Genomic DNA, 16035 nt, shown 5'->3' with positions numbered 1-16035 from the left:
AGGATGAAAAGTCTGTTTGCTTAAGAAATACACTCCCCAGTTGTCCACTCCTGGAATGTGGATGGCAGAAAGACAGCAATCGTGAGCTTCGGCCCACTGAATGATCCAAGCCACCTCCTTCATGGCTAAGGAACTCTGAGTTCCTCCCTGGTGGTTGATGTAAGCCACTGATGTTATGTCGTCTGATTGAAACCTGATAAACCAGGCTAAGGCCAGCTAAGGCCAAGCTATCAAGGCATTGAAGATCACTCTCAACTCCAGAATGTTTATGGGGAGAGCAGATTCCTCCTGAGACCAAGTTCCTGCGCCTTCAACGAGTCCCAGACTGCTCCCCAGTCTGTTAGACTGGCATCTGTGGTGACAATCATCCATGAAGGTCTCTGAACGCATTTCACCCGAGACAGATGTTCCTGAGACAGCCACCATGGAAGAGAGTCCCTTGTCGACTGATCTAGAGCTATCTTCTGAGACCGATCTGCATAATCTCCGTTCCATTGATTGAGCATGCATAACTGTAGAGCTCTCAAATGGAATCGAGCAAAAGGAACTATGTCCATGGAAGCCACCATCAGACCAATTACCTCCATACATTGGGCTACTGATGAACGTACAGCAGACTATAGAGATAGGCAAGAGGAAAGAATCTTGACTTTTCTGACTTCCGTCAGAAATATTTTCATTGATAGTGAATCTATAATTGTTCCTAGGAAGACCACTCTTGTAGCCGGAAAAGGGCTTCCATCCATAAGTGCGAAGAAAAGACAACAAGATATCTGTGTGAGATTTTGCAAAATTAAAAGATGGTGCCTGAACCAGAATGTCGTCCAGATAAGGCGCCACTGCAATTCCCAGAGACCGAATCACTGGCAAGAGAGTCCCCAGGACCTTTTTAGAAAATTCTGGGAGCTGTGGCAAGGCCAAATGGAAGAGCCACAAACTGAAAGTGTTTGTCCAGAAAGGCAAATCTCAGAAATTTGCGATGATCCCTGTGAATGGGAACATGGAGGTATGCATCCTTCAGGTCTATGGTCATCATGAACTGACCCTCTTGCACTAGAGGAAGAATGGAACAGATAGTCTCCATCTTGAAGGATGGCACTCTGAGAAACTTGTTGAGACACTTTAGATTTAGAATGGATCTGAAAGTTCCCTCTTTTTTGGGAACCACAAACAGATTGGAATAAAACCCTAGTTCCTGTACTGGAACTGGAACTATCACTCCCATAAGGGAAAGATCCTGAACATATTTCAAGAACGCCTCTCTCTTTATTTGGTCTACAGATAATCTTGAGAGGTGAAACCTGCCCCTGGGGGGAAACGGTCTTGATGTCCACAGCCCACAAATCTGGAACATCTCGTATCCATGCTTGATGAAACAGAGAGAGTCTGCACACCACTTGATCCGGTCCCGGATCGGGAGCAAACCCTTCATACTGACTTAGACTCAGTTGCAGGCTTTTTAGATTGCTTCCCCTTGTTCCAAGACTGACTGGGTTTCCAAGAAGGCTTGGACTGTTGCTGCTTGGTAGAAGAGGGGGAAGACTTACCTCTGAAGTTACAAAAGGAACGAAAATTACTTTGACGTCCTTTCGGCCTATTCTTATCTTGTGGCAGAAAAGATCCTTTACCACCCATGATATCGGAGATAACTTCTGCCAAATATGGTCTTACCCTTGTAAGGAATCGCCAAAAGTTTAGACTTAGAGTAAACATCTGCTGACCAAGATTTCAGCCATAACGCTCTAGGTGCCAAAATCGTGAAACCAGATATTTTGTCTCCCAACTTCATGACCTGCAAAGAGGCGTCAGTAATAAAGGAATTGGCTAGATTAAGAGCCTTAATCCTATCTTGTATCTCCTCCAAAGGAGTCTCTGCTTGAAGAGACTCAGACAAAGCGTCAAACCAATAGGCTGACACACTTGTCACAGCAGCAATACACACCAATGGTTGCCATTGGAGACCCTGATGAATATACATCTTCTAAGCTTCTAACTTCTTGTCCATAGGATCATTGAAAGAGCAACTATCCTCAATAGGAATAGTTGTCCATTTAGCCAGGGTAGAAATCGCCCCTTCTACCTTTGGTACCGTTTACCAAGACTCCTTAATGGAGTCAGCAACCGGGTAAATCTTTATAAAAACCGGAGACGGTGGAAAAGGAATTCCAGGTCTCTCCCATTCCCGGGCAATAATCTCAGTAGCCCGGTCTGGCACCAGAAACACCTCCACAGAGGAGGGGACATCAAAGTATCGATTTAATTTACTAGATTTCTTAGGGTTGACAACGACAGGGGTATCAGAGTCTTCCAAGGTAGCCAAAACCTCCTTTAACAAAACACAAAGGTGTTCAAGCTTAAATCTGAAGGAAACAACTTCAGCATCAGAAGAAGGAATTTTCCTCGTGTCTTCCCTGAAGCATGGGAATGGCAGCTAATGACTCCGATACCGCCGAGGAAATATGGGCAGCAATTTCTGCATTCAAAAATACTCCTCCAGGAGATTGTGATGAACCGCAGGGCACTGCATGTGATAAGACTTGGGACGTTTGTGGAGAAAGCTGGGGCATTGCCTGAGCAGCATCAACCTCAGAGAGTAATGGCTCAGCAACAAAAAGTCTATCTTTGTACATTAATGTTCCCTCAATACAATCAGAACAAAAAGGCAAAGGAGGTTCAACTTGGTTGTGCAAACAAAGCTTGCATTCCACAGGAGGCATAGACTCCTGGTCCATCTTGTAATTAAAATTGAAGCACAAGCGACAAACCAAAAAAAAAAATATTTTAAAACTGTCCCTTTAAGAGCAGTCGTTCTCAAAGTAAATACGATTGATAAATAAGACTTAATAATATTAAAATAAACTCCTCATTAATTTGACATATAAATTATTAGGTAAATCAATGCCCAAAACTTTATATGTAATTTAGTCTCAAACTAAAAACAGGGCACCTCTACACCTCAGCACTCTACTGAGGTGCCTACCACCCCCTCTGCACTCCGGGATCAATATCTTACTGAAACTGAAAAACGGAGCCTGTAGTGTTCCGTGTCTGCAAAGGCTTGACGAAACCACATGCACTAAAGGCTACGCCACTATAGGAAAAGCGTGCGCTTGAGGGAAACTACCGCCTCAGAGAAAGATCCGCTGCCTCCTTGTTACAACAGAGGCGCTCCCGGTGGCCATAGAAAATCACTTTAAAATACACAGGAGGAACATCGTTCCGTGAAATGTCTTAGGAATTAGATCCTAAACTGAGACATGTACCGGACCCATCCTTATGCTACCGGGTCGCCAAATAAAAATACTGAGCCCCCAGTGAAACACAACACACTCTCTAAGCCCCAGTGCCTGCTCCCTGACAAATGATTCTCGTTAGACAATGCAGGAGTTTAGTCCCAAATAATGTGCAGCTGTATTACTTTTAGTGCTAGAGTTTCTTTTTTCTTCACAAATAAACAAAAATGGCACTTACTTGCACCTCTGGCTGTCCGGCAGGAGGACAGCTCACCTGGTATCAGAGGAAGCCACTCCTCACAGAGACCTGTGAAAACAAGAAAGGACAGAGTAAACCTACTCTGGCTTTCTATGCAATGGCAGCAACTTGTTAGGAAAATGCAGTGAGGCCCACCCCACAAGTTCCTAGCTGTTTGAAAACTACCACAGCCCTACTGAAGAGACTAACGTGGAGTACAGCTAGACCCAGTCATGACAGGAAAGATCAGAGCAAACCTACTCTGGCTTTTAAAAATAATAAAATCTTGATTGAAGAATAATCTTTTACAGACACCAAACTTCACCTCCTCTTTGCACTGAAGGCAAAGAGAATGACTGGGGATTGTGGGAAGGGGAGGGATACTTAACAGCTCTTGCTGTGGTGCACTTTGCCTCCTCCTGCTGGCCAGGAGTGATATTCTCAACAGTAATTGAGGACGCCCGTGAACTCACCATATCTTGGGAAAGAAAAAGGGATTATCTATCTTTTTAAACAACAACAATTCTGGTGTTGACTGTCCCTTTAAGCTTCTGTCTGAGGCTCCTACCGTTAACGGAATGAATATCCCACTAGAAAGAGGATCTAGATTCTCCAGCAAAGATCCCTTCCTCTAATGAACACTCCGATCAGCAAAGTCTGAATGTCGGCACTTGCAAACTCAAGTTGCTCTGTTCCGACACAGCAGAAAAGTAGAAGTCACATGATAGGCCGAAAAATAACTGCGCCACAGCTTAAAAGCGCACGTTAAAGAAAAAAAAATGGCCAAAATAAGTACCCTTAGTCCTCATGCACAGAAACTTCATTTGACAACACCTAAATAAAGTTCAGCGAAATAAACAAAACCCCTTTGCCAAGTAATTAAAGTGAAGGTAAAGTTACCTTGACACTGATACAGAATCCAATTATTTTTTAAAAATGAATGGGACTTTCATTCATGATTTTTTACATTATTACTTCAAAAGCCTTTATTTTCTATTTAAAATCCTTTTTTGCCGATTTTCACAATCATCCCGCTCTGTATTTTTTTTTTTTTTTTTTTTCTGGTCACGTTTTTAGAGCAACCAGTTGAATTTCTGGCCGTTAGGTGCCCGTGACCCGACGTCATCCGCCCACTCGCTATACTGCGCATGCGCTAGAGTCTATTTCTCAATCAAAGACTACACCGGGCGTTCTAGTTTCGCGCATGCGTACTGTTTCTGCTTAAGGCCAGTTAATGTTGGTTGAAGGGAGATGGGTGTGCTTAGAATCGCGCATGCGCAGTTAGATTGCTCATCGTGAACGCGCTCCTGCTGTTACGTATAGAGCCGGGTAGGATCACTCTATACGTAACAGCACATTACAAACCGGATGTAGAGGTTGGGAGGAGTTATGGACAGAACGGTAGGGAAAAATATAGTTTAAAAAAAAGACAAATATAATTTTTTTTATAAAATAAAGTTAGCGATTAGCATATTCTATGTTCAAGGAATACATAGATATATTCAAATTACATAAACTTTACCTTCACTTTAAGGGAAATGTTTGTTAACGAAAACACCCCCTCCCTTAAGTCTCTCAAACTGTCTCATTCATAAAGTGCCTGTAGATTGACTGTCTAAGTAAGCCTCTAGCTTCTTTATAGTCAATAAAGTTGCCCCCAAATGTACACTTAATCTTACAAGGATAACAGTCCCAAAAGATGTCAACTTGATGGTTAACCTCAAAAGTGCTGTCTTTCAGTACCTAGAAGGCAAAAGCACTTACCTGTGGATCCAACTGCAGGGCAGATGACAGCTATTAAGGTGTGACCGGAACTCCACTGCCTGTCAGGGACCTGTAGTAAAAGAAAGAACAGAGTAACCAACCCTGGCTTTCTGCAAAGGGGTAGCAAAATATTAGAAGTAAAGCAAAGACCACCTCGCCGCCTTCTAACTACTAAAAGCCACCACTACTCTAACTAAAGAGATTGACGAGGGCACAGCTAGACCCCAATCCTTGCTTGCAGAGAAAAGTACCCATAAAAGGATTAAATATCTTCAGACACCGTCTTTGTACATCCTCCATTGACAGAGGCAAAGAAAATGACTGGGGATTATGGGTAAGGGAAGTTACACTTAAAGGGAACCACAACACCTGCTTGAAATATTTTAAACCAACTTTTTCTCATTATGCAAAATATACTGACTTTAATTCTGTATACAGTTTTCATCTTATTGCATTCTTTTGTAGGTAAAAGCTTTATCATTTAAACATTGCTCTGCAGCCTTGTACTTGCAAAGTATGCTGCCATATTGCAACGCACGTTCCACAACAGTGGGTCACGTGATGCTCATGGCACCTTCTATTTCTAATGGAAGCAGTGTCTTAGAAGTACGCTTCAGGCAGACAGGCACTGTTATGTTTATGAATAGCACACGCAGGGAAGGAAGGGGGAGGAGAGGAATGCACAGGGGGAGGAGAGGAATGCACAGGGGGAAGAAAGTCTCCGGAGTAAATATGTAATGTAGATGAATGCAAATGTCTCGTTACAATTTTATATGCAGAGTGTTTGCTTTCTTTCCTCCCTCTCCTCCCCCTCACAATTGCTTCCCTGCTCGTGCTATTTTTAAACATAACAGTGCCTGTCTGCCTGAAGCCGTTCTTCTTAGACACTGCAGATCTCAATCTGCTTCCTCAACTTTAGAAATAGAAGGTGCCGTGTGCATCACGTGACCCACTGTTGTGGAACCAACTTTGCAATATGGCAGCTTACTTTGCAGGTACAAGGCTAAAGAGCAACGTTTAAATGATAAAGCTTTTATCTACAACAGAATGCAGTAAGATGAAAATACTGCATACAGAATAGTTTGTTAGTTTATTTTGCACAATTAAAAAAAGTTAGTTTAAAACATGTCAAGCAGGTGTTGTGGTTCCCTTTAACAGCTTTGCTGGGGTGCTCTTTGCCTCCACTTGCTGGCCAGGAGTTGAATATCCCACTAGTATTTGGAATGATGTTGTGGACTGTCCATGCCATCGGAAATAAAATAAAATGTATTTGTTCTTCTTTAGTTGCTGTAACTGACACAATTGCTGAATAAGCAGATAAAAATAAAAGACCATTCAATTTTGAAAAACAGTTTAGCAATATCACTTTCTGGAGGTGTGGAGATTTAGACAGTATCTTTATTCTTGTAAGCAATGATTGTATTTTAAGTCTTCCAAGAATGAAATAACATATTACCAATTAATTAGCATTAACTTCTACTGAGGTCACAAGTATATGATAAATGATTTCCTTTTAAGGATTTGCTGGGTTTAACGTTACCAAAGATTTAAAGGGACAGTAAACAAAAAAATAATGTTATATAATTCTGTACATAGTGCAGACTTATATAACATTATCTTAGCGGCAGCTTTCAAATTCAAAAGCTTGGGAGAAATGTTTGCTATAAAAGTTGCACTTACCTGGTCTCCTCTCCAGGCTCTTCTCATCAGGTCTTGATTTTCAAAAGCGTGTCACGGCCGCGCTGTGATAAGACCAGAGTGGGAGCGAGCTACATTCAGCTCAATGGCACAATTGATTAGACACCACGCCCGTGAAGCACTTTTGAAAACCTCATGAGAAGAGCCTGGAGAGGAGACCAGGTAAGTGCAACTTTGATAGCAAAATTCTCTACAAGCTTTTGATTTTAACAAACCGTGTGTATATATATATATATATATATATATATATATATATATATATATATATATATATATATATATATATATATATATATATATATATATATATATATATATATATATATATATATATATATATGTGTGTGTATATGCTCCCCCCTAAAATATATTTACATAGGACTGCTGTAGTACTCTTGTTGATAGTATAAGCTCTCTTGCAAGATTTTATTGACACAAACTATGATATATTGCCTATGTGAAACCACTAATTCACAAAATTCATTTGAATAATAATTTGTAAAGCAAGCATTGAATGCCAAACTTTAATAAATACTAAACCCGTAGTTGCAACTTATGACAATCAGAGGCTATAACGTTTATCAGACTTTAGTGTTTAGCAACATACTATTCAACACTGAGATAATGACAGTATCAGGTAAAATCAGAGTTGTAACTTCAGACACATATTCACTAACAAGGTTTAACAAACATTTACACCACAGCCAGGTCTGAAGAACTAGTGACTCAAAAACTAAAACAAAAATATGTTCTAATTATTCTACTCTGAAATGCTGCCCGCTAATTTACATAAATTATAAATACCTATTGTCTGCAGTATATATTACCTACAGCATTATTTTGCCCGGCATAATCCTGGCGTCAAATACCAGCATCTTTACACAGCAATATTTACTTACTTCAGCCTCCGTACCCCACACATTCATAGGGGAGTGTTGCACGGTGGAATGATGCGGGAAGGTGCTATGGTTCATTGGAATGTCAGAGTTTATTGAGGTCATATGTGCAAACGATGCATCTTCACCAAACTAAAAACAAAAAAAGTATGCGAGAAGTAAAATATCAGATCAAGTCATAAAATGCAAATAATCCATACATCATTTTTGTATCAGGAATAAAAGCGAATTTTCCTTGGACATATAGAGCAAGATTACAAGTGGAGCGCTAATTTATCACACGCCCATAAACTGCCATTACAAGTGGCTGGTTATTGCTACCACCAGCTTGCGGTAGCAATTAGCGCTCAGAAAATTAATTTGGTTAATTGTCTAAATGTTCCTCAATTGGCCCCAAATTTAAGAGTTTTGTATTAATAAAAATGTAGCTTTTTTTTTATTAACAAAACAACTGCACAAAGCAGTTTTTAGGGGTTAAAAGTGGCAGGTGTTCGGAAAAAACACACACTAAAAAGTGCCTTTACATTGCGGTCTATGGGGAAACTGTGCTCACTGTAAATAAATATGTATATTCTTATAAAAATATATATTTATGTGTTAATATGTGTATAAACACATATTAACACAAATATATATGTATATATTCAAATACATACAGTATATATTTAACATTTGCTGCCCATCACTGCGCAACTTACAATCTTTCGCTGAGCTAGGTTCTGTGCTGTCTTACGGCATGAGAACGAGGCTCCCATTGGAGCATTTTGTGAGCACAATGCTTCCATGCAATGCGAACACAAGTTTGTGTTCGCATTGCGACTAACTTGTAATACCAGAGCACATTTACAAAAGCAATTTTTGCGCTCCACTTGTAATCTAGCCCTGTAGGACTATTATCAACTACATACTGTCAACTATTCAGTAATTTGTCATAAGTATACTCCAAAGTTTATACTCTATGATGTTTCACAAAGCAATATTTCCTAGACTTTATTTCTCGTACATTTTATTTCCGAAAAATTAAAATGTATTATGCCAGGGATTGACAGATTTAAGAGACCGTAATTTAGGAACAAGGTGAGGTTTTTAAATGTAATGTTTTACAACGTGAATAGCAAAGAGTTATTTTATAGTATCAGTGGCTTTAATCACTTTTCATGAGATTCCAGTATAAAGATTAAAAAGTACCATGTGGCCCTGTTGAGGGTCCAGGGGCAACATTTGAAGCCTTTCAAGTAAAATTGGTTGCCCATTGCTTCCTTGTGATCTGTATTAAAAGCAATGACTTAATCCCAACATTTTTCTTTAATGATTCAGATAGATAATACAATGTTAAACAACTTTCCAATTTGCTTCTATAATCTTATTTGCTTTGTTCTGTCAGGGTATCTGTGAGTAACATTAAAAAAACTACAGATGTATCATAGAATCTAATATTTAATTTTGTAGCTAAAAATCCAATTTGATATGAGATGGTCTTGGCTGGGTGAAACAACCCCCATTCTTCTTGCTCTGAAACATTTGGTCATTAGTTCAGGCAATTTATTTTAAAGAGATGGTCATCTATATGGCTGTGTATTGCGAATCTTAGATCAGACATAAGATACCTTACTCCTGATTAACATAGCATCTGACAACAAAAGGTTTAGCTTTGAAGCTCACAGCCCCGTAGGGGATAGCAAACAACAATTCTGAGAATATAGTAATTGGCACAAACCTGCTAATTACCCATGAGCCTCAGATAAACATGTACTGAACCAAACAGAAACACATGTTTGTATTGTAGCTTTAAAATTCATTATTAAAGTACAACTTGTGTTTAAATTTCAAGTATAATTGATTCTCAGACTGTATATATATATATATATATATATATAGATATATATATATATCCTGAGAAGAAATGCCTAACAGTAACATATTAGATAAGTGTATACTGAACTTAATGACTAGCTGTATGGTAGTTGTATAAATGTTTGTAAAATAAAGAAACCAATGTTACCATTTTGAAACAGACAGCAAGATGTCCTATGATTACCCTTAAACATGGATCTGTGTACTCAAAAATTATTAGGAATGTGAAATATGCTGTTTTTGTATCAATATAATGCCAGGATGTTAAATGCTATGAATCTGGGGAGAGCAAATGATTGACAGTATAATTACTTATTGGTATGATCGCTAGAAACATGCTTGTATTTGGTATTGGAATAGTCAGAAAAATGACATATCCCATCTATAATTAAAATTGTAAATGATTAATACAAGAAATTAAAGTAGTTTAAATAATCACTTTATAAGGATGTATTGAACTGTGGCAATAATTGATGGTGGAACTGCATTTGCGGTTGTTTACTGCCCTCTAGGGGATTAAAACTGGCATGACAGCTAAATAAATTAACTATTGGAACACATGCAGAGCCAGATGAGCCAATCAGGGAGGCGTCTCCCAAATAACCAATCAATGCTAAGCATCCAAAGGGCCAATCCCAAAAGACAAGCACCGTGGGGCATTTCCAAATAATCACCAATGATTAGGATAAGAATAAAAAGGGTGTGGTATATCACATGATATAACCTCATGTAAAAGGAGATAGAGGTGGTCTTTTGTCTGCTGAAACTTGTGATTGAATAACTGGCTGCCATACTTGGGACACAATCACTTTAAGCAAAAATGTGAGACTCCCTTCTTCTTGATCTATGCAATAACCTTTCTTAATATAAGGTGATCTGAATCTATTTGGAAAAGACTGGAATACTGAATTGATTCATGTGGTAATGTATGACTGTTCTAGATTTTAAATATCTTAAAGCAAATACATTCATTGTTGCTACAGTCTAATTGCAGTTAGTAAATTTAAAAGGGCACAGTTTGTATTTAAAGCTTGTGTTTCATAGCCCTGTGTAGTTTAAAACTAGTCTTTTGTTTGCCAAGTAATTTATAATTGCAGCCATATAAATATATTTTAGAATTTGCCTTATTGCTGCGAAATAAGAATTTATTTCAGCTCAGATAAACTGACATAGGAGTTGGTTGTTTGCGCAAATAATATATATAATTTTTGATGTTTTAAATTAGAGAGTTATATAGGATCAATTGTAGGCTAAGTAGTTTAGTTGTACTGGTTTGAAAGTTAGTGGCTCATACTTTGATTTGGGAGATTATTGTGAGTAAAGTTAATTGTAAAGGTATATTTGGTTTGTTTTGTAAAGAATATTGTAACAACATAAGTGTGTATCATTTGATTCATAATCTGGTTCCTATAAATATAATTCAATGCGTCTATAACTTTATCGTAAAGAACTTAGAAATAAATATTGTTTAATTGTTTCGTATATGAATTTTAATTGGAGGTTATTTTAACCGCTTGTGTGCTAATGACGACTGAGCCATCACAGAGTTTCCCACTCTGGTGCTAATGACGGCTCAGAGCCGTCACTAGCACTCTCCCACCTTGAGGGAGATCTGGGTGCTCCCACCCTCTCCTACCTCGGCGATCAGGCCTGCATAGTGACAGGCATCGCCGGGGCTTCACATTATGTGCGGTGACGTCACGCGCAATAATGTGATGACGTCACCACGCAACTTTATTTATACTTAATTTTAAGTATAGGAACAGGGGGCATGCTGCTTAAAAGCCTGTATCTCAGGCATCTAAGCAGCTAAAGACCCCCAAGACCCACCATTGGAAAGGTAATCGCCCAACCTTTCCAACAGTGTAAGTTTTGGGGATCTGAGGAAAGAAAAAGAAAAAAAGTTAAACATTTAGTTAAAAAAAAAAAAAAAAAAAAAATTTTAGCACCCAGGTGGGAATGTGCTTAGCACTCAAAGGGTTAAAGAATAAATTATTAGGTACATTGTTTATAACCCTGGTATATACTGACAGTTCTCTTGGTATCTTTTGTTAAAAAGCATACCTAGGTAGGCTCAGAAGCTAGGAGCTAGCTTGAAAAGCATGAATGTAAGCTTAGGTGCCAGCCCATTTTTAAATCAGCACCTGGGTAGCGCTTGCTGATTGATGGCTAAATGTAGCCACCAATCAAGCAAGCGCTACCCAGGTGCAGAACCGAAAATGGGTCGGCACCTAAGCTTACATTAATGTTTTTTTCAAACAAAGGATAACAAGAAAATGAAAAACATTTGATAATAGAAGTAAATTAGAATGTTGCTTAAAATTGCATGCTCTATCTGAATCATGAAAGGAAAAAACAGAATTTATGCTTACCTGATAAATTACTTTCTCCAACGGTGTGTCCGGTCCACGGCGTAATCCTTACTTGTGGGATATTCTCCTCCCCAACAGGAAATGGCAAAGAGCCCAGCAAAGCTGGCCATATAGTCCCTCCTAGGCTCCGCCTACCCCAGACATTCGACCGACGGACAGGAGGAAATATATATAGGAGAAACCATATGGTAACGTGGTGACTGTAGTTAGAGAAAATAATTCATCAGACCTGATTAAAAAACCAGGGCGGGCCGTGGACCGGACACACCGTTGGAGAAAGTAATTTATCAGGTAAGCATAAATTCTGTTTTCTCCAACATAGGTGTGTCCGGTCCACGGCGTCATCCTTACTTGTGGGAACCAATACCAAAGCTTTAGGACACGGATGAAGGGAGGGAGCAAATCAGGTCACCCAAACGGAAGGCACCACGGCTTGCAAAACCTTTCTCCCAAAAATAGCCTCCGAAGAAGCAAAAGTATATAATTTAAAAAATTTGGTCAACAGGAACCTCATTCTTGAAGGCCCATGTGGAAGCCACAGCCCTAGTGGAGTGAGCTGTGATACTTTCAGGAGGCTGCCGTCCGGCAGTCTCAAAAGCCAATCTGATGATGCTTTTAAACCAAAAGGAAAGAGAGGTAGAAGTTGCTTTTTTACCTCTCCTTTAACCAGAATAAACAACAAACAAAGAAGATGTTTGTCTAAAATCTTCAGTAGCCTCTAAATAGAATTTTAGAGCACGGACAACGTCCAAATTGTGTAACAAACGTTCCTTCTATGAAACTGGATTCGGACACAAAGAAGGTACAACTATCTCCTGGTTAATATTTTTGTTGGAAACAACCTTCGGAAGAAAACCAGGCTCAGTACGTAAAACCACCTTATCTGCATGGACCAGATAGGGCGGAGAACACTGCAGAGCAGATAACTCAGAAACTCTTCTAGCGGAAGAAATTGCAACCTAAAACAAAACTTTCCAAGATAATAACTTAATATCTACGGAATGTAAGGGTTCAAACGGAACCCCTTGAAGAACTGAAAGAACTAGATTAAGACTCCAGGGAAGAGTCAAAGGTCTGTAAACAGGCTTGATTCTAACCAGAGCCTGAACAAAACGCTTAAACGTCTGGCACAGCTGCCAGCCTTTTGTGAAGTAAAACAGATAAAGCAGAGATCTGTCCCTTCAGAGAACTCGCAGAAAATCCTTTCTCCAAACCCTCTTGTAGAAAGGAAAGAATCTTAGGAATTTTTATCTTGTTCCATGGGAATCCTTTAGATTCACACCAACAGATATATTTTTTCCATATATTATGGTAAATTTTTCTAGTTACAGGCTTTCTAGCCTGAATAAGAGTATCTATTACAGAATCTGAAAACCCACGCTTTGATAAAATTAAGCGTTCAAACTCCAAGCAGTCAGTTGGAGGAAAACCAGATTCGGATGTTCGAATGGACCCTGAATAAGAAGGTCCTGTCTCAAAGGTAGCTTCCATGGTGGAGCCGATGACACATTCACCAGGTCTGCATACCAAGTCCTGCGTGGCCACACAGGAACTATCAAGATCACCGAAGCCCTCTCCAGATTGATCCTGGCTACCAGCCTGGGAATACGGGGAAATAAGCTAGGTTGAAGATCCAAGGTGCTACTATTGTATCCAATAGAGTCGCCTTGGGATCCCTGGATTTGGACCCGTAACAAGGGACCATGAAGTTCTGACGAGAGGCCATCAGAACCATGTCTGGAATGCCCCATAATTGAGTTATTTGGGCAAAGATTTCCAGATGGAGTTCCCACTCCCCCGGATGCTCCTCCATCAGCCAGGGAACTCCTTGTTACCCCCTGATGGTTGATATATGTAACAGTCGTCATGATGACTGATTGAAACCTTATGAATTTGGCCTTTGCTAGTCTAGGCCAAGCCTTGAGAGCATTGAATATCGCTCTCAGTTCCATTATGTTTATCGGGAGAAGAGAGTCTTCCCGAAACCATAGACCCTGAGCTTTCAGGGGTTCCCAGACCGCGCCCCAGCCCACCAGACTGGCGTTGGTCGTGACAATGACCTACTCTGGTCTGCGGAAGCTCATTCCCTGTGACAGGTTGTCCAGGGTCAGCCACCAACGGAGTGAATCTCTGGTTATTTGATCTACTTGTATCGTCGGAGACAAGTCTGTATAATCCCCATTCCACTGTCTGAGCATGCACAGGTGCAATGGTCTTAGATGAATTCGTGCAAAAGGAACTATGTCCATTGCCGCAACCATCAAACCTATTACTTCCATGCACTGCGCTATGGAAGGAAGAAGAACAGAATGAAGTACCTGACAAGAGCTTAGAAGTTTTGATTTTCTGGCCTCTGTCAGAAAAACCTTCATTTCTAAGGAAACTATTATTGTTCCCAAGAAGGGAACTCTTGTTGACGGGGACAGAGAACTTTTCTTCTATGTTCACTTTCCACCTGTGAGATCTGAGAAAGGCTAGGACAATGTCCGTATGAGCCCTTGCTTTTGACAGAGACGACACCTGAATCAGGATGTCGTCCAAGTAAGGTACTACTGCAATGCCCCTTGGTCTTAGCACCGCTAGAAGGGACCCTAGTACCCTTGTGAAAATCCTTGGAGCAGTGGCTAATCCGAATGGAAGTGCCACACTGGTAATGCTTGTCCAGAAAGGCGAACCTTAGGAACCGAAAATGTTCCATGTGGATAGGAATACGTAGGTACGCATCCTTTAAGTCCACCGTGGTCATGAATTGACCTTCCTGGATGGTAGGAAGGATCGTTCGAATGGTTTCCATTTTGAACGATGAAACCCTTAGAAACTTGTTTAGAATCTTGAGATCTAAAATAGGTCTGAATGTTCCCTCTTATTTGGGAATTATGAACAGGTTGGAGTAAAAACCCATCCCTTGTTCTCCTAATGGAACAGGATGAATCACTCCCATGCCTAACAGGTCTTCTACACAGTGTAAGAATGCCTGTTCGAAGATAATTGAGACCCGTGGAACCTTCCCCTTGGGAGTAGTTCCCTGAATTCCAGGAGATAACCTTGAGAAACTATTTCTAGCGCCCAAGGATCCTGAACATCTCTTGCCCCAGCCTGAGCAAAGAGAGAAAGTCTGCCCCCCACCAGATCCTTCCCAGATCGGGGGCCAACACTTCATGCTGTTTTGGTAGCAGTGGCAGGTGACTTGGCCTGCTTACCCTTGTTCCAGCCTTGCATCGGCCTCCAGGCTGGCTTGGTTTGAGAAGTATTACCCTCTTGCTTAGAGGGTGTAGAATTTGAGGCTGGTCCGTTTCTGCGAAAGGGACGAAAATTTGGCTTATTTTTAGCCTTAAAAGACCTATCCAGAGGAGGGCGTGGCCCTTTCCCCCAGTGATGTCTGAAATAATCTCTTTCAAGTCAGGGCCAAACAGTGTTTTACCCTTGAAAGGGATGTTAAGCAAAAGCGCTCTGCGCGCCACGATAGCAAACCCTGAATTATTCGCCGCTAATCTAGCTAATTGCAAAGCGGCATCTAAAATAAAAAGAGTTAGCCAATTTAAGAGCTTGAACTCTGTCCAAAACCTCCTCGTACGAAGATTCTTTATTGAGCGACTTTTCTAGTTCTTCGAACCAGAAACACGCAGCTGTAGTGACAGGAACAATGCATGAAATTGGTTGTAGAAGGTAACCTTGCTGAACAAACATCTTTTTAAGCAAACCCTCTAACCTTTAATCCATAGGATCTTGAAAGCACAACTATCTTCTATAGGAATAGAAGTGCGATTGTTTTGAGTAGAAACCGCCCCCTCGACCTTGGGGACTGTATGCTATAAGTCCTTTCTGGGGTCGACTATAGGAAATAATTTCTTAAATATAGGGGGAGGGCAAAAGGGTATGCCGGGCCTTTCCCACTCCTTATTTACTATGTCCGCCACCCGCTTGGGTATAGGAAAAACATCGGGGGGCACCGGAACCTCTAGGAACTTGTCCATCTTACC

At 40.4% G+C, this 16035-nt stretch overlaps 1 protein-coding gene across 1 annotated transcript in view; it reads right to left on the bottom strand.

Moving 5' to 3' along the window:
- TTC17 (tetratricopeptide repeat domain 17) overlaps positions 1-16035 on the bottom strand; it is a 327287-nt gene that overhangs the window by 233255 nt on the left and 77997 nt on the right. Inside the window, exon 11 of the mRNA XM_053689293.1 lies at positions 7833-7961. Coding sequence (XP_053545268.1) covers positions 7833-7961 — 129 coding nt within the window. The remainder of the gene's footprint in view (positions 1-7832; positions 7962-16035) is intronic.

Source organism: Bombina bombina, chromosome 7 (assembly GCF_027579735.1).
Source record: "Bombina bombina isolate aBomBom1 chromosome 7, aBomBom1.pri, whole genome shotgun sequence".
NCBI classification, from domain to species: Eukaryota; Metazoa; Chordata; class Amphibia; order Anura; family Bombinatoridae; genus Bombina; species Bombina bombina.
The sequence above is the reverse complement of the archived record's forward strand: the minus strand, read 5'-3'. Positions and strand labels throughout refer to the sequence as shown.